General features: G+C 35.8%; 1 protein-coding gene across 1 annotated transcript in view; it reads right to left on the bottom strand.

Moving 5' to 3' along the window:
• Nucleotides 1-24,559, bottom strand: part of POLN (DNA polymerase nu) — a 113,916-nt gene that overhangs the window by 47,896 nt on the left and 41,461 nt on the right. The window contains exons 16-18 of the mRNA XM_056339737.1: nt 13,366-13,423; nt 11,738-11,815; nt 11,193-11,307 (exon numbers count right to left, since the gene is read on the bottom strand). Of these exons, the coding sequence (XP_056195712.1) occupies nt 11,193-11,307; nt 11,738-11,815; nt 13,366-13,423 (251 nt within the window). The remainder of the gene's footprint in view (nt 1-11,192; nt 11,308-11,737; nt 11,816-13,365; nt 13,424-24,559) is intronic.

Raw genomic sequence — 24,559 nt, 5'->3', positions numbered from 1 at the left:
AGCCCCTCAGTGCCACAGAGGCTTCTTTTCCTTGCCAAGAAGAAATACAGATTAATGAATGTGGAATTCCATGTAGTCATAACCAGCTTCTCCTAATACTAGTTCATTAATACATGTTGATGACAAATGTCCTAAGAAAGTTTGTTTTGTTTCCTTAAAGAATGAGAGCTGAGAACACTGTGGATTGCCTTCCTGAAGCGTTTATACAAAGCAAACACTGGGGGGCGAGGAGAGCTAATAAAGCTAATGGGCAACATTGGCAAGAATAATAAATACAGTATATAAACTGTAGAAATAAATATAAGGTAGAAAGTAAAAGGAGTTTTCAAGCCAAAAGAGGAATGGGGAATTCAACAGCTCTTCAACAGCAGTATGTAGGTTAAAAGTAGTTCTAAGCTGAGACACTACCAGTTTATGAACAGGAATTTATGACATTGTCACCTTAAACAATGTTATGACCAAAAAGGTCCTTTTAGTCTTATACTCCTGTGAAAGACCAGGCATACTCTTGCCAAACATAAAGCACTAACCAGCAGTGTGAGAGATTCTGCCTTTCTTTTTCTTAGAGCTCTTCTGAATGCTTCTCTGTTTCTTAATAACTGCTGTCACCTTGTCAGCATCTTTTCCTACCACAGGAGACCACATTTATTCTCACAGGAATTCAAGCTTATACTATAGCACCTCATCGGTTTAAAAAAATTCTCAAGATTCCTAAGAAATCTGCAGTGATACAGCAGCAGGAGCTGCAAGTGGTACAGCCTTATTCACAACTATTTTACCAAATAAGCTATTATTAAACACCAGATTGCTAATGAGTAGTATCTGCCCAATTAGACTTTTTGCCACAGAATAACTGTCCTAATGTGACTTGATTTGGAAGAGTGTGCCTTCCCATTCAAACTGAAATTGTCTCTCTCTCTGAACTGCACATATGAAACAAATTCTTGATTCCTCACTTTTTATCAGCAATAGTCTGAATAAAAAAAAAAGATACAAGATACAAAATGAGAGATATTTTAGATATTGATCAGAACAGAAACAATACATAAACAATGAGACAACGGATAAGTACTAAAATTTGTTCAGTTGAAAATACTGCAGAGATTATTTCTTCAGAATCTATTTTACAAAAGAAAAATAAGCAGAAGCGTTGTAACTAAAAATGGTAACAGTACCACAAAACCAGGTAATCCAATGATAATGAAAGAAAAGTTATGTTAACCCTTAGTGAGACATCTGGCAGGTAGCACTGATTTTAGGATCTCTAGATTTACAGCAAAGCAATACTGGTTGAGTCACATAGCCAGGCTTCAGAGCTGAAAGATCACAACAGTCACATACCCCTGAACAGAGACTCCAGTAGGGATACTCAGTTACACTTATTTAAGGGGACTGCCAGATAATAAACATGAAAACTTTTCTCCACTCTCTTCAAAGGCAGGATTCTGGAAGTAACCCTAAGTACTCCATGGTGAAGAGTAGGCATGTTTGTAATTTGTCTTAATCCTGCAAAACAGTTTCATGATCTTATATGTGCTCAATGGCATGGAATGTCTCTTCTTCATTGCAACTCCAAAACCCAAAGATTTCATTATTTTGCAATGTATGAAGTGAAATGAGTCAATCCAAATTAATTTTAGACTTGACACTAAGCTCATAAAAGGGAGAAATTAATCCAACAGACTACATGTTCTAATATCTGATTAGAAGTGCATGAACAGCCTGGACTAGCTAAAAAAGTCTTTAGACAAAGCTGAAGATCTAAGAGTCCTAAGCTGGTGTATCTCGTTATTTAGACAATGAACAAAACAGAGAGAGCTCTAACCAGGGGAAAGGGAGCTGTGTAACCCTGTGGCTGCACCTTGTAAACACGGGTTTGCTAATGGGGCCAAAGCTCTTCCTGTGTCCTTGGTAGAAGTCCACCTGGATAAGCATCATTATTTCATTATTCCTTAATCACCTAGTAAACAGCCAGGTAACATCTCTTGATTAATAATGACTCTTTCAAGAGCTTGTTGATATTATTTTCATAAAATTAATACAGAAGCACAATATTCATAAGTGTTTAAGAAAAGTTTAGCTACAGATGTGGGTTTTATTTCTCAAAAATCTCTCTCATTCGTGACTTACTGGCCTTTGCTCTTGCTATTTAAGGGAGCAGGCAGCTTAACTGAATTCCGTGTCTGATATACCATACATTTACATGAATTAAAAAAAGTGTTCTGCTGAGGATGAATCTTTAATCTATTTCATACAAAGAATGTATCAGAAGCAAGGTTGTATAAAACAGGTATGGGCAAGTGTATATGTATTTAGTCAGCCTATCACCAAGCATTTGTGCATACTTGACCTTGTCTTTTTCAAACAGACCCAGTACACTATCTTTTTGTATAATTCAGCCCATGAGGACTTATTTTGGTTTACTTCAGGAATATCCAAAATACCTTTGATTATTTCCTGTGTTCTTCAGAACTCAGTGAGATATTAAGAGAGAGCGCTATTGGCAGGAAGTATCCTGAATTGCCAAGTGGCTGGAAAGAAAAAAAAAAAAAAAAAAAAAAAAAAAAAGAGCCCCTATTTTGTCATAGTTCCTGCTGGACCAACTACCAGCGTGCAACAGTTTGGCTCACCTTGCCATTATTAGATACAATCAGTTCCTTGAGTCCCCTGCTCGGCAGGCAGTAAAGAAATAAAATTTCTTCACTTACTGGAGGAAGACAGTCTGCAAAGAACAAAACAAACCTTTCTGCACTGTGGTCTTTTTATTCAAATCTGGTTGAACTTTTTTTTTTTCCCAAGAAGAAAAAAACCAAACCAAACCAATAAGCTTTTGTCCATCCAATACGGTAATCCCAAGTAGTTTTGTGCTTTGTTTCTCTCTAGGCTCTTTCTTGAGCAATTTCCAAAATTAGCATGTCTGTCTCTTACCAAACTGGTTCACAGCAGTATTACCATGATCCCACATACACACATCAGCTGAGGAAAGATGGACTTTACTGGTCAGTACATTTTATAAACAGCTTGTAGTTCCCAAGATTATTGGAAATCAAGTGTTCAAGTTCCTCTGATTCTGGCAAGGATAGTGTAAGCTGAAGACCCTTCCATGTCTTCAAGCGTCAGCCAACCAAGCACACACTATAAAAATTGAATGTTTTTCAATATTATTTATGGTAAAGAATTTACAAAACCTTTGGAATTCTGTGATAGCTACACACTTCCTTGTTTTAGACATCAACTGCCACTGCTACAAAGAAATAACAAGATAAGTCCTCTTATTCTGCAGCCTTTTTTTTTAAGTCTCTGAAAGCCACACAGACTCGGGTGTACAATTATTACGTCCAGTACTTACAAGAAGATAAATTCAATACCTGGAAGAAGGACATATATTCATGCTGTTCACCATCACACAAAAGAAGGCACTAACAGCATGAACATGAGGAAACAGATGATAGATGAGAGAGAAGGGAATATTTTGTGGTATGGATTTTACAAAACTCAGATCTCAAAGTGAAACAGGAGCAACTAGACTACTATCAAATTCTCCAGCCTTCTTTCAAGCATAGCCTTGGGTGTAAGCGTCATACACAACTGTCACAAATCATCCCTTCATTGTTATAATCGGAGTAAATATCACCCTTAAAGAGTATCCACTAATTACCTTGTTACTTTAATTCACCATCAGCAGTTAATGTGTACAGGTTAAATTATAGTTTAGAGGTAGAAATTAGTAGTTTAAAGATAATGCCTGTTTTCATACTGGAATGGCAGCAGTTATCAGATTATTCAGATAATTATCATTTAATACACTTCTGCATATTGAACGGCATTAGAGATATTCCTCCACTACACAGTACTACCTAAGTATTTTTTTATTAAGGATTATTAAAATTTCTCTACACTCTTATTCTTTAGCTGCAGAATATAAGGAAAATTGATTGCATATCAGCAAACATTTTTGTGTTCTGATTCATATACTATGATTTCCAAACTGAAAAGTTACATAGTACAAGAGCTAAAATACTAAGTCACAACTGTCCAAGTCTTATCTATAAAGGGATTTTCCTGAGGCACAGACCAGCGTGGTTTTCATTACACTGGACCTACACTGGCTCAACAGACAACCCATGACACAGAATACATGACAGAAAACACCTATGTAATTTATCACTGCATGGAAGTTTGTGCACAGGGACAGTTAGCTTTCTGCTCTCACAGAAATGAAAATACACAGTTTATAGTAGTAATAGATTATGCTCTCAATCATATCACACTGTAAACAATTTACTAAAGACCCTTCTGAATTTCTCCCCTTCTCAAATAGTAAATATCATCTACAGAAAAGGTATATTTACCTTGAAAAGACACCATTTAATAATGTTTCTAGATTAAGCTTGCACTGATTTAATCTCAGAGAGACAATGTGTTCAAGAGAATGTTCTGTGTTTCGTATGCTAATATTGTTCCTAGAGACTACAAATCACCTGGGTATTCCCATACCTAAATTTCTAGATATAAAGCACTGGATTTTCACTTCAATCCATTTCTGACTAGTCTGCTTATAGGGTCTCTTCCTCTGAACCTCTTGCTTTATAAGGATCTATAGTCTACAGGTTTGAATATCTTATTTCATAGTTATAATTTAGAAAGAGCTAAATGTTTTTTATAAATCTACTACGACATTTATGACAAACATCTAAATAGAAACCAAGAAGATTAGATGCTGCAAACGTATCTGTAATACTTTGTTGGTGCTTGCCAATGTATGCCTTACGAATCACTCACTAGATAAAAGCATAACCCAGTAATAATTTTCTACAGACTGAAACAAAAAGCAGGCACCTGAAGCTCAATCTACCCACTTAAATTAAGTGACTTTGCCACTGTGATTATGCTCACCTCAGAGGAGTAACCCTACATTTATTTTCGACCAGCTCTCCATTACACAGTCTCTGAGGAAGACAATCTCTCACAAATCTATAATGCCAATTCCATAAAGAACTGTAAGGCCTAGACAAAATTCATTAAATGAATGCGGATGCCTATATCCAAAACTCCAAACCAAGCCCTTTCACTTCACTAAGTGGCCCCTTTATCCTGGATGTTCCTGAATTCTCTAGGTACCTCAGGGAACTCTTCCCTCCTGACAGTTCAACAGGCTCTCAAAACTGTACGTTGTGCACATGCTCATCCCAGACCGACTGTGAGCCCACCTGACCTCCTCTGTGATTCCTGGAGGACCCAACCTAAGAAGTGTAATCTCATTACATCATTATTCACATTAATAGCTTCTGGCTATCAGGTTTGTTTTTGTTGGCTTTTTCTTAGTACAAGGTGGAGGAGGTACCACCCTGGAACAGTTGCCTGGCTGCTGAGGAACTGCAACTCAGTTCTCTCTTCACCTGATGGGATTTGCCTCCACAACTCTGCCTCTCAGTGACATGCAATTAAAGCATGCTCTAATTACAAGGCCAGAAATTAGGTTTGGCATCCTCCACGATCACACAGAAACAGGACTACTGTGCGAAAAAAACCCAAAATGCCACCCCCCCCCCCCAACCAAACAAAAAAACCCCCACAAAATGCCAAGCCACCTCAAAAAACCAACAAAGGCATAATTCATGTGTTCATAAGGTAAGTAAACATGAAAATACTCACTATTTATTTAGGGTACTCTATTTAGTGAGAGTGATAAATCTTTGACTTTTGTTCCTTTAACTACTACTACCAAACAGAATTAAACAATCACTAAGTAAAAAAACAAGTAATCCCACAAATGGGACTGAAATAAAGAAATCCCTTTTTGAACTGAACGCTCTGAGCAATTTGCAATAAAATCATAGTGTCATAAAAATATGGTTGTGAGAGCCTGAGAAGTCACCTTAGCTATCCTTGAAAATACTTGTCTAATTGTCTCATTCCTTCCAGTGATGGAAATCTCACAGCCTGCACAGGTAACCCATCTCCATTTTTATCTGCTTTTAGTATTCAAAAGATTTAACTGAAACACCTCTTACAACAATGTAAGCCCATTCATTATGCTTAGTTCACTCTCTGCAATAATCTTTTACATATTTGAAGACACTTAAAATGTTTTTCCTAAACCATGTTTTCTCTCAATGAAACAAATCAAATTATTTCAAGTTTACAGCATTTGTTGAACAGAATCTCAGTGGCAACATACAAAGTCTAATCTTGCTTTATATTTTCCTGGCAGATGTACAGTTGGATACTCTTTAAGATTTAAAAAGTTGAACTGAGGTGTCCAAGCACCTAGCTCTTTTATAAAAGCCAGCCACTTGGAAAAAGTGAATCTTGCTCACTTTTTTCAAAGAACACTACCTATCTAGCAGTCATCTTCAGATATGAACTTTGGACAGTCCTTGTCATTCTGTTCTAGCTTTATGAGGGGAGTTCAGAATGCAAACTTTTTTGATTAGAATTTCTCATTAACTTCTTCTAGATGGCTCTGCGGTTAGCATATAGCCTCTTTCACCCTTTGAGATGCATACTTTGGGACTATACATGGAGCCTGGCAACCCAATGTTGAGTTTTGTGTTCTATTTCAGGTTCAGGAACCTAAAATGTAAGAAGTAAATATAATTTGCAGGTATCAGAGATGTCTGTATTAAACATTGGAACACAGTGACATCATCTTCAAGATAAAAATTACTAAACTAGTTCCAAAGCCATAAATAATATAGTTGCATTTGTACAGCTAGGCTGCCCTCGGGATCCTTGAGGGAGGGTATCGCTGTGGTCCGCTGCATGCAGCTGAACTCATCACTACCATGGATCTCCAGTTCTCTAGAGCAAATTCTAAAGAAGCAGGGGAAAGGACTTACCCAAATATTTTAAGTATAGCTTAGTGCTTGAGTCATAGGAACTCTGAAGCAGTAGTATCCCAATTCAAAAAAGCACTCAGGCAGGAAAGCAGGCATCAGTCACGTAAGATGAAATCATGTATTTATGGTGTGCTTAAGTCCTTAGCTAAATCAAGATACTTTTCCTGGATTTTAACCCAATATGGTCAATATCAGTATATACTATGGCAGAGGAATAACAGCCTACTGAGAAGGGTGAAAAATTAACAGTTCAAAAGAGATTGTAGTCACTGCACCTCTAATTAAGAAGGAAGTTGCAGACTACCTAGAAGACCATAAAATTATTTTTTCAGCCTCTGTCTTTAAAAGCAATGTTAAGATATGCCCATCAACAGCCTTTTAAATACAATTACTTTTCATTTATTGTGTAAAAGATAAATTAAAGAAGTGAGAGCAATGTCATTCTGAGATTTGTTGTCACTTGAATGCTTCTCATCATCTTCAGCATTGGGATGATGACTTGGCTTTCAAAGGACTGTAACTGTCATGGACATCAAGACAATATAACACAAGGTGATCTTGCAGGTAGCTGGAATCCATTACATCATAAATTTTCAAAAGTTTAGACAAGCCTTGGAAGTTTACTATGTGCTCAGTAGCAAGCAGGTCATTAATGTAACGCACTCTTGATGTTCTTGTAATAACACGTGTCGACCTGTCATTTAAGGCTTACTATTCATAGGTCATAACACAGTACTTGCTGTAAGATAATGCTTATTTAACAGCTTATGATCATTACTACAAACAGGATAGAATAAGAGTAGAAATAGTACTAAGCATATCCAAGTGAAAATTAAAATTTATTTACGGCATCTTAATTTTAGCTGGGGTAACTGTGTTCCAAGACTAGAAAATATATTGGGTGCACAAGGCAGAGATGAGCTTGGACTTTTCACTGACAAGAACAGCCAATAGAAGCTATTGCAAATCTATTGCAAAGTGGCCAACAGTCACCACTTTTATTCCATGAACTTCATTCTTGTATGAAAAAAGCACTTTAAAGATAAAACACAAGACCAAGCATGACATTACCCAGAAACTCACATTAAGTGACTAGTTAACACCGGCTTCCGAGAGGTTTAATTGAATAGCAATTTCAAGACAGTTCTGTCAAAGAGAACACACAATACTAAAAAAGCTATCTACAGCAAGCAGTAACTACAGTCTCTACAGCAAGCAGTTCAGCATAGCACAGGGAAGCCCAGACTGGTGGAGGCTGTGTCACTTCTGAAATGAGCCATCTCTGTGAACTAGCCATAGAAGTACAATATTACAGCTCAGTCTTGCCTCTTAGCTAGGTTTATTGTGTTGGGTATGGTGTTGCATGAGTCTGAATTTTAGAATGAAATTTAGTACCTCCATTCAGCCTTTTGCTGTAATATGTATAGACATAGTTTGGGTTGACATGTACTTATGTATCACTACACTACACTGTTGACCAGTGTAAAGATTCCATAAGAATGATGTTTAATAGAAATATGGATCCAATAGTTTTCCAAGAGAGATGCATCTCCAAGGTTCCAGAGATAGACTGAATCACAGTACAGCGTGCCTAACCACATTATGAAAGGAAAGCTTTTATACATAAGGTATTTTAATTCAATCAGAAGCTCATACAGCTAATCTCTTCGCAGAAACTGCCCACCATGTGTATGTTGACAAATGCTATTAAAATCCTGTAAAGGTTGTTTCAAAAGGCTGGATTTCAGACAAAGTTTTAGCCTGAAGGACAGCTAAGAAATGAAGGTATGTTTTAGTGGAGAAGCCGTGAAGCTTAGAAAATAAGAAAGTGAACAAACTGGTATAAAACTTGGGTGGACTCTGGGGTGTGGCTCAGATTTTTGTCCAATAATATTCTTTATTTATGATTTAATATCCATTAGTCTAAGGATTTCTACATGCAGAAAACCTGCTAAAAGAACAACTGACATGCATTCAGAAGTTGGAATGCTATCAGACACTGACATTAATTTACTTTTTTTCTTCTGGAGGGAACTTCAGAACGTAATTAATTCTTTATTGATCTCTTAGAGACAAAGACTTTTTTGTCATGGTTTTCCAATTGTACAAAATGTGCTAGAAAAGATTTACAAATACCAACAATGTGCAATACCTTAAACCAGAATAAAACATTTGGTAATCCTTGGTACATTTGCTGTATCACTTATACAAATTCTAGATTAAGACCCAGAGAAAATCAGGAGACCAAGAGGAGATAAAAGGTTTGTTGTTTATTTTGCTCCTCCTTCTCATAGCTTGTTTTAATACCAACAGGATGTAACCAACTACAATAAGGTCAAAGAACTAACTGTTTGCCCTAAAGATTTTATTTATCAATAGTGGACTATGAGAGATGAATAAGTATCTGGAATGGGAAAGTATCTGTGAAGGTTGTGATTTTATGTCTTCTCTTTGGCGCTAAATAAATTAAGGACAAAATTCCAAAGCCAAGGTGAATTCACTAGGAACTGATCAGGTACACAGATGTCTACATACAAGCTGGCCACCCCAGACCTATTTTGTATCTAATGGTGAGAAGCCAACACTTCTAATATGCAATTGACCTTATTACACAGGGGACATCAACAACAGGCAAAATGAATCTCTTTAGATATATTACAGATGTCCAAGAATAGATGAGATTTAACATACTCTTTGTATTTCTGTAATTAATAAGTCATATAATAGAATCAATAGAAAGTTACTTCCAAGCATTAGCTTTCCCAAAGCTTAAGAGTCAGCAGAATCATTATGTAATGATTTTGTAGACACACATGACACTTCTGACTGACAAAAACATTTGCCTGTAATATTTAATTAAATTTAAAGTTACTGTGTAGCAACTGTAAGAGGTTGACAGCTGCCAAGAGCTGTGAGGTTGCTGAATAGAATGGTATTTCTGGAGCCTTGCCCAGAGTTGAGACAAAATTTGACTCATCTTCATGCATACATTTGCAATATACCTCCAAACTAAATTAAGGATTTCACTCCATCACAAGGTCCTAGTGATATCATGTTAGAGCTAAGAATTGACTATAATATCAATAGAATCTTCTAAGAGACTCTAAAGTGAAAGATGATCTTTCCATACCTATGTTTGTGACCTTGTGTTGTGTTCTCCCAGAATGCACATGCCACAAACACCAATTCAGTTATTGGTAACAGGAAAATTACAATTTGACCTCCATTGTTTCTTTATACTACTTCAGAGTATATTAACAAATACTGCAGTGAGTAGGAAATACTGCAGCTGCAAAAGCTATGCCTGCAAAAATTTAGAAACTGTAGGATAGTAATTGAGCTAGATCAGGACTGATGAATTCATCATATCTATTTTTGCTTTCATTTTCAGCTAACAATCTGTTGACAAAAAACAGATACAAAAGATTAAAAGAGAGAGAGGAACAAAGAAAATATGAAAATTGCTTTACATTACATGACATCATTCCATTCAATCTCCTTATGTGTTACAGCATTTTATTCAATCTTTTCTGTCCTAGCTGTTCAAACTGTAATCTTCTTGGCATATATCCTGTCACTTACTGAATGCTCGTGCACTTTTGAGTACAATGGGAGTCCCAGTCTCAATAAAGATTTTTAGGCATCACCACAGTACAAAGAGGAATAAAAAAATACCTTCAAACAGCTAAGTAACTAACATTCCACCTCTTTGATCTTTTGATCTGCATACCAAAGAGATCAGTAAATAATAATATGGGAATGGAGATAAGAAATATTGTTTTTAATTACCGAAGTACCACTTTTACCAAGTATCACATCATCCATCAGAAGATGGAAGCACTAAACTCTATGAGTTCAAAGGAATCCCATGAGCTCTGGACTCCCTGTTTCTTGTATATATGTAATTTGATTCCAGTACCTCTACTGGATAGCCAAGTGGGTTTCAAAAATGCCTTTAACTTTTACTGAGAAAAGTTGCTCTGCAATTTTTCAGGTGGATAACCTATTTAACTGCTGCTCTATATTTTTAAAAAGAATTGGTGAACAATAATACAGTGAGAAAGTTATCAGCATGCACTGTTCAGAATATATTATCGCTCCAGCTTTAGTCACAAAGCTCATACTGGTCAACTGGATTGCAACATTTTGACATATGGTAATTACCACTGCAGAGAAGAAAAGGCTCAGAATATCAGAAAGGAATTCTAACCTACAGTGTTAAAACAGCATTAACAATAGACAGCGTAGCAAAATACTGTCTTTTGTTATCACTACACAGTAATACAACAGTTTAATTTATTGTTATTATATTGTCTAGTTACTATATAAAATTTAAAAAGCAACATTTACCACTGAGAAGCCAGTGTGGAAAAGATATCAGTGGTTTCAGGTTCTTGGAACAGTTTCAAAAGTTCTGGTTCAGATGATAAGTCAGCAAGGATCCTTAACTCAATATGGGAAAAATCTAGAAAACAGTGTTAAAATAAATCTATTGCTCTAAAATAAACACACACACCTGCATTTTAACTAAACTATCACAAATTAAAATGCAAGCCCAGACTGTTCAGTCATTTCCTCGTGCTCAAAAAAACCAGATGCCTGTAAAAAAGCTTATACTGAAGGAATTACATTCCAGCCACAGATCACAAGGTGTCTGATTCCTTCATTATCTTCAAGTGTCAACTTAATCTTATTAGCTCTTTGTTTCTACTGACAAGGCTTACATATCACCCATTTCCAAAGCACACTAAGGAGTATACATAATATAACAATATGAATTGATACTACAGGATTTGACAGCCTTGTAAAATACGTCATCCAAAGGAGAAGGGAAAAAGAGAGGACAGAACTGTGAACATTAATATGTATGAGAACCATAATACATACTATCTTACCTGCTGCTAGTAATGTATATCCCTTTTTCGAAACAAACCATGTTCTTGGGGAAATAGTTACTATTTCCTCTTCTTTCCCTAGAAAGGAGACAGACATTTACGTCCCAAACCCCAATCCAAAAAATATTGGGTTAAAAACCATAGGAGGTTGTAAATGACATACCTAACACACAACTAAAACCACACAAATCTTAATGTAAGCAACCTAGTAGAGCAACTACCAGAACCACAATTATTTTTCTTTATCAGTGATGTACAGCATTTTTATCTCTGCCATCCTTGCAGTACCATTTCTCCTCCTCTTTCAAACCCAAACTCTTCCCAAAGCACTAGCTAACAAATATCTTCAATAACTAACACTATTCACAGATCATTTAATAAAGAAGGCATTCAGATAAGAGAGGGTCTATAGAGACAAACTAAAAAAATATTTTTTCTTATCTTTGAACGTACCACAGCATTGTGGTAATAACCAAATTCTGACTTACAGGTGGTAGGGGAATACAATATTGAGGACATACAGTTGATACAGGCATCCAAATTCTAATGACAGAAATCCCCTGTAATATCACAAAGCAATAATGTACATTGACATGGTATTAGAAACTCAGTGCATCCTGGGAACGCCACTTGTCTAGGAATAGAAAGATATGGTTGCTTGAAATACAATAGAATTAATCTGATCAGCATAAAAGTGGGGAAAAAAACATGTGTCTTGATACAGGAATTAAAAACGTAGAAATATATTTTTGAGAAGCACATATTATAAGATCATGGATAAAACTGATTGGACTGCTCCCATGAAGACCTATGTGCCACAGTTGCAAATTGCAGCTCAGGTCTACTCAGCCACTGCTCATGCATTTTATTTAAAACTTTAAAAAAAACACTTATAAAATATCAGGTAGATAAAACTGCTGTTGAAGTTTTACATTGTCTTCCACAGACTCCTGTTTTATGATCTGTATTATTTCAAATGCAGGGAGTGAATAGCTGTGAAAAGGCAAGCCTGCCCTTATCTGAGAAGCAAGTGCAACAGATGAGCAGCATTTCCCAACTACAGCTGTAGGTGTTCAAGAAGGAGAGCTTATGTGGGCAAATGTCTCCCTTGTATTTGAGTCTACTGTTGTGGGTTTCACTTTTCATCACTTGGGTCACACTTTTCTACGGTTTACCTTGGTTCTCTCTAAATCATCCGCCTTAAAGCCACTTCTGTTACCAAAACAACACATCTGACCAAGTATTGGTGTTCAGTTGTGAGTTTGATTAAAATGACCCAGCTTTAACATCTATCTCAGGCAAATCCTTACAAGCAGAATGCACTCAAATTTGTCCCTAGGATATTTAATGGAGTTAAGATGTGTAATTTCATCTGGAAAAAGGAACAGTGAAATAGTAGAGGGAAAGAAAAAAATCTGAGTTTTTGACTATTTAGATCAGTGCTGAAAGAGCAAATTTTTTTGCAGGAATGCCCAGCAAAAAGCAATTGGTTTAAATGAGAATGTAAAACTAATTATCAATAATCTATTCTATTCTTTAATGCTGGAGCTATTGGTCTGCTTTAAAATACAACTCAGTAAAATAATTAGATAAAATTGCCTTTTCCTGTTAGTAAAAACACACTTTACCTTTTATGTACTGTTTCCTTGTAATTCTAACTGGATGTTTAGAGATACCTTGAATGTTCTACAAATAAGAAAAAAAATGCTTAGTAATTTAAAGTTTATGAAAACACATTTATGAAGCAGCATAAGAAAATTAGTGATACTAATGCCAATAAGTTTTCCCCATATAATAAATAAGATTAACCACTTTGCCTTTCAAAAGAATCTTCATACTTCTGTATCTATAGGTACTTTTGAATATTTGCTCTTCCTTGAAAACTGGAAGCTTGTAAGAACAATTTCTCACTGGCAACCTTTCCAAATCCTAATCTCTAGATGCACAATAGAACATAATTAATAACCCAATAAAAATAATTTTATTCTTATTTTTTAGATATGGTGCATTACTTTCAAAAAAAGAACGCATGTGAACCCTGCCTTCAGCTAAGGCAACAAATTCTTCTTCAGCCTCTAGAAATTTTTCAAATATCTATTCCCACTTTCTTTAAACACATGCCAAAATAAAGAAGGAGCTCTTTCTTAACTACAGCACATCAGTCAAAATTAAAAGTGAGAACTAAGTTTATCAACAAACATGCAGGACTAGGAATAAAAGATTTTTCTTTAAAGATCTGAGTTCATACACCTCCAGTAAAGAATGAGAAATGACATGTGATAGCTTCCTTCTGTTATTTTACGTCTCTTCATCTAGAGAGATAACACATGACAAGACAATTCTTGTCATGTGTATCAAGCTCAATTTTCGTAATTCCACACAATTACTTTGCAAGTGGTTAAGGAATTAGATGAACATACTACTATTATATAATGCTGTGACTTCAGGAGATGGAAATAGTGCTATATAATTTCCAAATCAGAATGATCATTTTCTATGTAATTTTAAACTCAAAATTGTTATATTAAACTTAAGAGGGATGTAATCATACTGCAAAAGCTATTTAAATTTAAAGCAAAAGAACAAGACCTCCAAAACAGAACAGTATAGTTTCTAGTCTTAGTATTACACTTAAAGATCTACAATTAAATGTATTAAAGGTGAATGCCCACCACAGCACCACACACAAAGAGATAGGAAACTACCACATAAAATACATATTATTTTCACACCGTGGGTAAACTAGGAACACTTCTCTCAATGTATCAATGCAAAGTCTGACCCAGAAGAAGCACTTGCCATCTTTAATATTTTATTCTTCAGTTTCTAGAAACATTTAAAAATACAGTTGTGGCAATGCTTATTGTAATGCTATTAACCATATTTTGAAATAAGTGGTTATTTAACCTGTGCACAAAACTAAAATTTCTATTGATAATTATCAATTTCTAGCGATAACAAGTTGAGGAGGATCACTGCTTGTTCATATGAATAATAAGCGGTTTAAGTGGCCAGGAAGCTAGCAGATCCTCAGAAGTTCAGAGAACTAAGTCCTTTATTATGTACCTGGACATGAATGTGCCTGATCTTACACATTTAAAAACAAAATCACAGTATTTTAATTCTGACTTGAATAATTTTAATGGTAGAGATCATCCTATGGACTTCTTGGGCTCTATATTGGTATTGAGATGTACTTAGGATACCCTCCAGCACAGGTTAAAGAGTTGTTTGTAGATACTCTCACTGATTATTGTTCCTTAACTCATTTGCTTCAAAATCCTGAAACAAAGTGAAATAATTTTTTTTTTCAAAATCTATCCAGAATGGTAAAAATAAATCATTATATTGCTGTCTTGATTTCACTGACAGCATATGCAGAAAGTCTGCTTTTAATGCAATTTTAGAAGTGTTACTAATAATTCTGAAAAACACTAGTAAGTAATTACAAGTGCAAAATGTACTTTCACTTGTAAATTAGTTAACAACTCATAATTTGAATAAATCATCAGCAAAGTAACTCAAGAAACATGCAAGTGGTAATGCTCGTCTTTAAGCTATTGGAATAGCTTAATAGATTCCACTCATCTAAAATTAGATGTCTTCAGGCTAGCCGTTGGTGTAAACTAGCTTTCTAGAATCCCTCCATAGTCAGTAGACAAAGACAGATTTAACTACCTGCTGGAGATTCCTATCTGTATATGACACATACTTAGAATGAGTTGAATGGGTTGACCTAAGATTCCCCTGGAGATGTTCTCTAAGATTTAGATTATCAAATTTTATGAGATAAATTTACTTTATATATTTCAAAGGATGGAGAAATAAGGAGACAATCTCAGAAAAGTCTTCCAAATGGAAAGCTTTCATGTGCTTGAGTTACAAATTAGGTGACAATTTTATGTATCGAAAGTGGAAGACTGATGTAACTTTGGTCAATGATTATTACTACCTTGGACTACACGATACAGCCTGTGGTTTTGCTTTTCTGTATTTATTTCAAGTATTTTTCTGCAAAACCTTCACAGATCCAATCTGAGATGTGACTGTTATCCTTTACCACTAGAAAAGGGCATCCACATCTTATTAGAAGTTGTAAAGAAACAAATGCTCTCTCTGAACAATTATGCTCAAACAGACAAGAAGGAATATACTTGAAAGAACATGATGAAAAAGCTGGATGTGAAAGTTAACTATTAATACTTCTCTTCATTGTTTCTGAGTAAGGCAGGGGGAAAAAAAAAGTCAGGCTATTCTAGTAGATGATTAACAGGAAAACACTAGCATTGGTTAAAAAAACAACACCATAATCCAAAATTCATTTCCAGAGGCTCCAATGGACAAAAGGACAGATGAAGTCAACATCCCAGTTTCAATTATGTTTGAAAGGCTGTGATGACCAGGGCAGGTTCCTGAGTGCTGGAAGAAAGCAAGTGTCACTCCTTTCTTCCAGGAAGAGGATACAGAAAACTACAGGCCAATCAGCTTCTCCTCAATTCCTGGGAAGGTGATGGAGCAAATAATCCTGGAAAACATTTGCAAACACATTAAAGTCAAAAGATGATCTGGGGTAGTCAGCATGGATTTACAAAGGGGAAATCACGCTTAACCAACAATAGCCTTTCGCAATGAAGCAACTAGCTCAGTGGATGAAGGGAGAGCAGCAGATGTTGTTTACCTTGACTTCAGCAAGGCTTTCAAAACAATCTCTCTTAAAAGCCTCATAGACAAGCTGATGAAGTACAAGCTAGATAAGTGGACAGTGAGGTGGACTGAAAACTGGCTGAACTGCCAGGTTCAAAGGGTTTTGACGAAAGGCACAAAGACCAGCTGGAGGGCAGGCACTCACCGAGTACCCCAGTGGCCAATACTGCTCAACACTTCCATTAATGACCTAGATAACAGGACTGAGCACAACCTCAGCAAGATGGCATACAATCCAAAACTGAGAGGAGTTGTTGATACATCAGAGGGCTGCTCTGCGATTCAGAGAAACCTCAGCTCTGGAGAAATGGCCTATCAGGTTCTCACAGAGTTTACAGTCTGGAAAGCAGCTTTGCAGAAAACGACCTGTGAATTCTGGTGGAAAGAAAAAAAAAAAAAAAAAAAAAGTTGAACATGAACCAGCAGTGAGCCTTTGTACTTAGGAAGGCCAACAGCATCCTGGGCTGTGTCAGGAAAAGTGTCACCAGTGTCAGGCATCATGAGCAGAGTGCAAGCATCACCTCTCTTGACCTGCTGGTCCCCAAAAAAAACGCTCTAGTGGACCCTGCTTTGAGCAGGGAGGGGTTGGGCTAGATAGTCTCCAGTGGTCCTGTCCAACCTCACCTGTCTTATGATTCTATGATTCTGGTTTTATAACATTACTGTAATTGATTAATTTATATATCCCAGTGTCAATCCATCTCACTCTCTCTACTCCACATGGTTTCTGGCTGAGACAGAATTGAAGCCTTCAATGGTATGAGGCAGTGGAAAGACAAAGACAGATTCTGGTTTCATTCCAAAGCAATCTAATAAAAATACATATTTTTAAAAAATATTTAACAGATATATATGTAGCTACACTTGTAGCATAACACAAAAATTCAAAGATTAAAGACAGAAACAAATACTTTGCAGAAACTGTAGTCAGTTAGTGCATCATGTCTTATGCAGACCCTCAGAAAAAAGATTGTATTATCTTGATTATGGAAAATGCATGCAAAAATGTACACCTAAGATGCATAAATAATTTTGGCAAACCTGCAACACAATTAATGAGAACTAGTTGATTGTATAAATGGAAATTTCTATTTTTAAAAATGTTTTCCATAGAATCATAGAATTATTTAGGTTGGAAAATACCTTTAGGATCGTTGAGTCCAACTGCTAATCCAGGACTGCCAAGTCCACCACTAAACCATGTCTCTAAGGGTGACATTTACACATCTTTTGAACACCTCCAGGGATGGTGACTCCACCACTTCCCTGGGCAGCCTTTTTCAATGCTCGATAATCCTTTCAGTGAATAAATTTTTCCTAATATCTAACCTAAACCTTCCCTGGCACAACTTGAGGCAGTTTTCTCTCGTGCTGTCACTTGTTATCTGGGAGAAGACACCGACCCCTACATGCCTACAACCTCCTTGTCCCACCACCACCACCGCCCAAGCATTAAATCATTAAATATTAAATTCTGAAATACAGTTATCAAACTTAAAAGAAAAAGAAAGCACTGAATCTTATCTGCACTGAAGTCACTTTGGGTGTGATAAATTCAGACTGACTGTCTTTTTCCTGGGTGTCCAAAGCTGACACCTTTCTTTGGCACTGGACCTGCCACACAGGGATGTAGCACTCCATCAATTCATCATCTATTTTAGAATTTCAGGTACTTGACACATTTCCCCAGCATCTGGATGGTTGTTGGATCACTGGTTTTTTAGCTAAACTCTTCAGAAAACATTGTGCTGGAAAAGTAGGGAGCATAGGCATGGCAGGAAAAAAACAATCTCAGTAGGAACACTAGATTAAAACAATACATGTTGAAAAAAGAGACTGCTGATTTCTTTCCTCCTACCTCCATAATTTGATTTTTTTGCCACTATAATCCATCCTGACTGGTGATCCTGATGCATCCCTTAGTCCAGTGTTTTAGCAAAGGTTAGAAATCTGTTTTCTTGGTTCTGAAAATACTTCTATTAAAAGTTGTTCTACTTTTAGTCTGTTGTTTCAGGTGGAGACAGTGTAGATTCTTGCCTGCACCATTAGCTCCTGTATACAGAGCCATTGAGAAACAATGACAGACTTCACTTTGGCAAGGAGACTCAGAATTGATGGGCTCAATGTCTCTGTTACAGCCTCACAAACACAGCTTTCTCATGAAGCATTCAAGCTTTGCAAAAAGGATGCTCTAATCCATAGGGAAAGTCATTGTATCAAAGAGGAGCAGAATTATCAATGAAAACAAAACCTAATCAAAATCCAACAAAAATATGTAATTCCCAGCTTGATGAGTTTATTTTAGTCAGATGTATTTTCTGTTGAGCTTTCCATTCTACATCTACATTCGCAATTGATTTTTTATTCCTTCCTCGGTTAAAAAACAGCATGTTATTTTGGTCCTCTCAAAGGATTACAGCATTCAGATATATATTGGCTAAATTACTTTTGAAGTCAGTATAGTTGGACCACCTAATCACAGAGGCTGGTGGTGCATTTTAATTATTTCTTACTCTATGTCAAGTCAAATCATTGATCATATTTTTCCTGTTAAATTCCCCTTTCAGTTATTTATATCGATTCAGTTAACTCATACCTCTCTTCCTCTCTACATACATTTTCAGTAGCATAAGTTGCTATTTTCTGAGCAAATAACCTCAGTCAACCCTGATAACTCCCTAGAAATAGATGTTTATATAGGTATACAAACACATCTATAGCCATACGTAGATTCTTTTTTTTCTAGAAAATGGCTCATTAACCTACGAACTGCTCAGATCTGCATTTCTAAATACCTACAATATATGGCTGTCTTAAGACCTACAAACTGCAGGGAGGGGAATAGGGAAAAAACAACAGTTAAGGTCCTGAAATAAATGAGAATGCATGGAGGTAGCTTCAGACTCCTCTATAGCCAATTGATTCTGATTAATTCCTGGACTGATCTAATGACTGACTTAAAAATAACAGAGACAAAACTTACTACTAACGTAAGAGTATCCACTTATAAATATATACAGTATAGATGTGTCACAAGGGAAGAGCAAAAACAGCCAAGGAGTTAGACTGAGCAGATATAAGGAAGCAGTTAGACCAGGTAAAGTTGCAATGTATGTATCTTTTGATGTGGCAGCTAATCCACCTGCTGTTACAGTGAGGCACAGTGCCAAACACAAGAGCAAAATAAAGACAATTGAGGAATTAAACATTGTTTTACTGTGGCTACCAATGCCAGAAAAAAGCAAAAAATAGCTGCATTTCTTGTAAGCAAGACTATTTCCTGGAAATTAATAATTTCCCAATACTGGATAAAAACACAAATATTTCTCTTCTGTTTGAAAAAAGTTCAGAGCAGTGAAATTCTAGTTTATTTCATGAAATGTAGCACTCCAGGAAAAACTGAAGCATTACAAATCCAAAAGTGTCTGGTGTTTCTTTTGGTATCTTCTCCTGAAAGTTTATGAAAAAAAATTAGGCCAGACTGTTCTTTCTGAACAAGAGCTCAGCTCTACACAACGAAACACAACATAAGCTTTTAAGTTCATGACATCTGTCTGATGGCTAGCATTTTATTACTTTTGGAGCAGAAGTAATACTTTGGTCTTACAGACTAGACTTCATTGCAAAAAAAAAGTGGAGTTATATTATATAACTCCACTTATTTTTTCCTTTTTATTCTTGTAGTGGATTTCTTTCTATTTACTTCAAAATTTTCTCACTCCTTTTCCTTCTTTATCAGTTGTCTTCTCTTGCTTTACATGGGCTGACACCTACTGATAAATTGTGCTCTCATAGCTCAGTTAATCAATTTAAGAAGAAATATAAGCACAGGTTCAGTGAGCTACTTCCTTAACCATCAGCACTCTGCTTGCTCCTCTGTTAAAGGCCAAAAGTGCTGGAGAAATGGCAAGGAAAACTGCACACTGCCCAAAACAGTCTTCTTGCAACGCAGAACAAGATTTCAGAGTCCTGAGGGCATGCACAATAACAAATTTACTCAATTTGTCTGGCACCTCCAAAGTTAGTGGCAACTCACTTAGAGCAAATTACACAGCAGAAAAAAAAATTAAAAAACCCCAACCCTTCATGATTTCTCTTTTGGAAAATTGCCATATTTAATTATTGTCAATAGCAGCATTTATTTTTTGTTGTAAAGGAATAAACAGTTATTTTCTGTGACTTCTACAAAACAGAATTTCAAGACATTCTGAAGATCTAATTTTTAAAATTTAGCAAGTAGCTTAATAAACAGCGAAAATAAAAATGAACAAGGTCACCATAGCAATACCAGCCTGGTATGTATGTGTACAGGCATTTCTAAGAAAATCTTGACTTGTCTGCAATTGCCACCTAGTGGCTAGTTAAAAATGAGAGATCTGTTTTCTGTGTTCAAACACACAGAAACATACAAACTTCTGGTGAAGGATTTCTTCATTTTTGCACTAGTTACTGTTTTTCAGCAGCAAACAACCATTCAAAGGTAATGCACTCCCCTTTTCCCTTATCCAGCAGCACAAAATTATCAAGGATTTAGAGGTCAGTCAAGTGGGAGACTTAGCGGTATTCATCATGTTCCCACAAGCTTAAGCAGCTTTCAAAGTGAATACAAGCAAAGAAGAAAAGGGCAACCAAAAACATTGACTTCTTACTTTAGAGAGTTGGCCATAAGAATAGTGCATTTGATTTCCTATGATTAATCCTCTTTCTGCTATATTCTTTGAAATTTAGACCTAGCAATGACCTCCGGTAATAAATAATATTTTAGAAGCACATGACAAAGGAATCAATGAGTGATTTTGAAAATAATAAAAATACTGTCTTTTACTAACTTACCGATTTTGACATTTTCTGTGATATATTATTTTGTCCAACTGTGGGTTCAGCCCAGATGCTTGATTAAATACTGACAGATTACTAACCTTCACACAGCAAGGAAGTTTGTATATACACAGCTCTACACATCTTTCAAAGAGACAAAGACTTCTTTTGTTTCCCTATATAATTGACTAAATTTAAATTACTTATTTCATTTTCCTTAAAGAAAATTATACTCAAAACATAAGCTTTGTTAAACTAATGCTCATTAATATGGGAGGCTATTAAACTCTGGGATGAACTCCAAGAAGATACGATTTGGTTTTGGTGAAAAAACCTTAAGGCATAGAGATGACAACGCTCTGAGTGGCAGTTGGAGCTAGTAAATATTGTACTAGTTGTATATTAGCTGTATATTATAGCTTTAAAGTAAACACTGTCAAGGGAATACTGCCCAAAAAGTACAGATACTAGACCTTTAAACACAGGAAAAATTACAAGATTTCCAGGCTGGAGGAATTTACTTTCTAAAGAAAAGATATAACAATTGTTTTAAGAAAGGGTAAAATTTAGCATCTCAAACAAGATAGTTTCACATACTGAGGAATTTACTGAGCATATGTTATCAGGGAATTCCTCTTAAAAGGCTACAAAAAGTGTGAACAGGAGGCTAATTAAGGGAGTTAAAGGAAAACTAAATAACCAGTGTCTCTTTCATAATCACAGTGAGGAAAGGACAATTCTTGATTTGACAGAAGTGGTCCTTAACTACAAGATCCTAAGAGGCACAGCCAGCAGATGATCATGTCAGTATGGGAGAACTAAGGACAACAAGGCCATGTGGGAGTCAGCAAGATGACCTCTGTCCTATTCTATCTTCAGTGACCATTATACAAACCAATGTTATTTGTTGTTGCTCCAAATCTGACAGAGTGCATCCATCTTCAAAACTCTGGCTAAAGTTTCCTGAGGTTTTCTGAAAGGATGCTGAGAAAATAAAGAAATGGCAAATCTTTCATTCATTGACACAGAAAAAAAGAACTGTCACCGGAGAAAGCTGAATGTAATAGGGATATAGAGCTACAGACATAATTTCCCTGAAATTCTTTGGGATGCCAATGACAAAGCTTTTGAAAATCAGTATTGTCTGAAAACTGGACCACCCAAGATAAGAAGTCTCTTTTGCTGTACTAACTTTTGATCTTCACCTATTCTTATTCAATCTTTTTTTATCATTCTTCATTTCTGTCTCCTCCATTTTTTGTCTTGTCAGATTTTTTTGAAGTAATTTTTGCTGACTGAGATACAGAATGGGAGAACAAAGTATAGTAGAACACTATAGCAAAATAAACTATAGAAATACTTGTATTATGTTAAAACATAACAAAACCTATGCTGAGAACAGAATTCAACTATATTTTGCCCTTGCAAAAAGGAATTCAGCCATTAGAGGAATATGCTAACACCTCTCACTTCTGAGAGCTTGCAAGACAAGACATAATCTGTGTGTTCTCTCAGAACATATGTCTCCAAGCTTTGAGTATTTCCTAAAAGCGTACATCTAAAAATCGGATTAACAGAATACCTCATATGAAGAATAAAAAATTCAAGCAGAATTTCTAGAATATTAATCAACTCACAAGAGGTATCAACAGACACCTTCATAATAAATAGGCGTATATATATTTAATATAAAGATCATAGATGCATTTCTGCACATTGCTCAAGATTCAAGCTGAGCAACCATCTTATGGATGAGGACAGTGAAAATGAACTCTGTAGGACATGGGCTCTATTAAATTCTTCAGTACAGAGGCACAATAACTGTGACCACACAGAGACATCAGGGGATGCTAATATATGCCGATCTTAACCATAAGGAAAAAGTGCTCAGCCAGGAGTTGAAATTTGTGAGGATAAACAGTGGAAGAATAAAGACTGTGAAAGACAAGTGAATAGCATCACTTGCTTCTTGTAACCAAAATACCATGCTAAAATTGCTCTTAAACTATTCTAAAATTCTGTGGACTTCGTAAAAAGACACAACACAGTGTATAGATTAATTTCTTTAACAGAATACTTTAATAATAGATATTACTATAGTTACTTCACTTTAAAACACCTTTTAATTTGTAAGATAGTGAAACCTACCCAGCTAAAAAAACAACAACTTGTTTTGAGCAAAAATGACGCTAATTTCATTTCTTGTTAGCTGTGTGCTTCAGTCACATTCATATTAGACAAAAAACAAACTGGCAGTAGCATTAGCTGTGTTCCAGGCATGGATTTCCAAAGCATGATAAGTATATAGTTTTGGCTTCTACCTGCAGTATTTCCCAAACATTGCTGGCAAAGGCCATTCAAAGGATAAAATATAACCAACTACCTTATAGCCCACTTGACAGCATTCAAGTACTGACAATTTAACTTATAGTGTATTGAAACATAGTATCTTTGAATTTTAATGAAACAACTGGAAGTATGCAGTGCTATCTTCTAACACAGGAAAATTTTACAGGAACTTTTTTTCCTCCCATTTCTACAAGTCTAAGCTCCTCTGAGGAGCTTTTTGCCAGAAGCTGAAGGAGAGTGAAGGAGGAATTCAGCCTCCGCAGTCAATATTTCATAATGTGCTAAAAATACTTTAGCTGATACTATTCTAAGTTGTATAGAATCTTTCATTTTTGAGCTGTTAATTTTAATTAATCTATATATTCCTGTGCTTATGTTTAGTTTGCAGAAGAAATAATAACAGACTCCCTATCTTACCCTACATATAAATAAAATGCAAGTATTTTTATGTTGATTACTGCATAGAAGCAGATTTATACTAGCTACACATTATCTTTCTTTAAATAACACATAGAACAATTATACATACAAAGATAATCCCAAATAGAAGAGAAGCGTATAGTTATATACATGATTGAACTGCTCTTGTTAGTACAGAATTACAGCCCAGGTGATCCTCCAAGCTTTATTGAGCTAAATGGAAAATATTATGCTATAAAATATAGTCCTTGTATAGGATACACCACACATACCATGAGATTCATGAATTTATACAAATCAGGAGCATTAGTACAGAGAATACCAAAGACATGCATATATCATAGAAAAGGACACTATGTGTACTCAAGATGCTAAGAGAACAAAGGTCTCTGATGCAGAAACCTTATTTCTGCATTTGGGTATTACATGAACAAGATGTTGTTCTGGAGGATCAGACACGGGTGTTATGATACAGCTAACAGTGACTTACACTGTACTTGTCACACCAATAACTAAGAGCATCACATTGTA

This window comes from Falco biarmicus, chromosome 1 (assembly GCF_023638135.1).
Source record: "Falco biarmicus isolate bFalBia1 chromosome 1, bFalBia1.pri, whole genome shotgun sequence".
In the NCBI taxonomy this organism is placed as follows: Eukaryota; Metazoa; Chordata; class Aves; order Falconiformes; family Falconidae; genus Falco; species Falco biarmicus.
The sequence above is the reverse complement of the archived record's forward strand: the minus strand, read 5'-3'. Positions and strand labels throughout refer to the sequence as shown.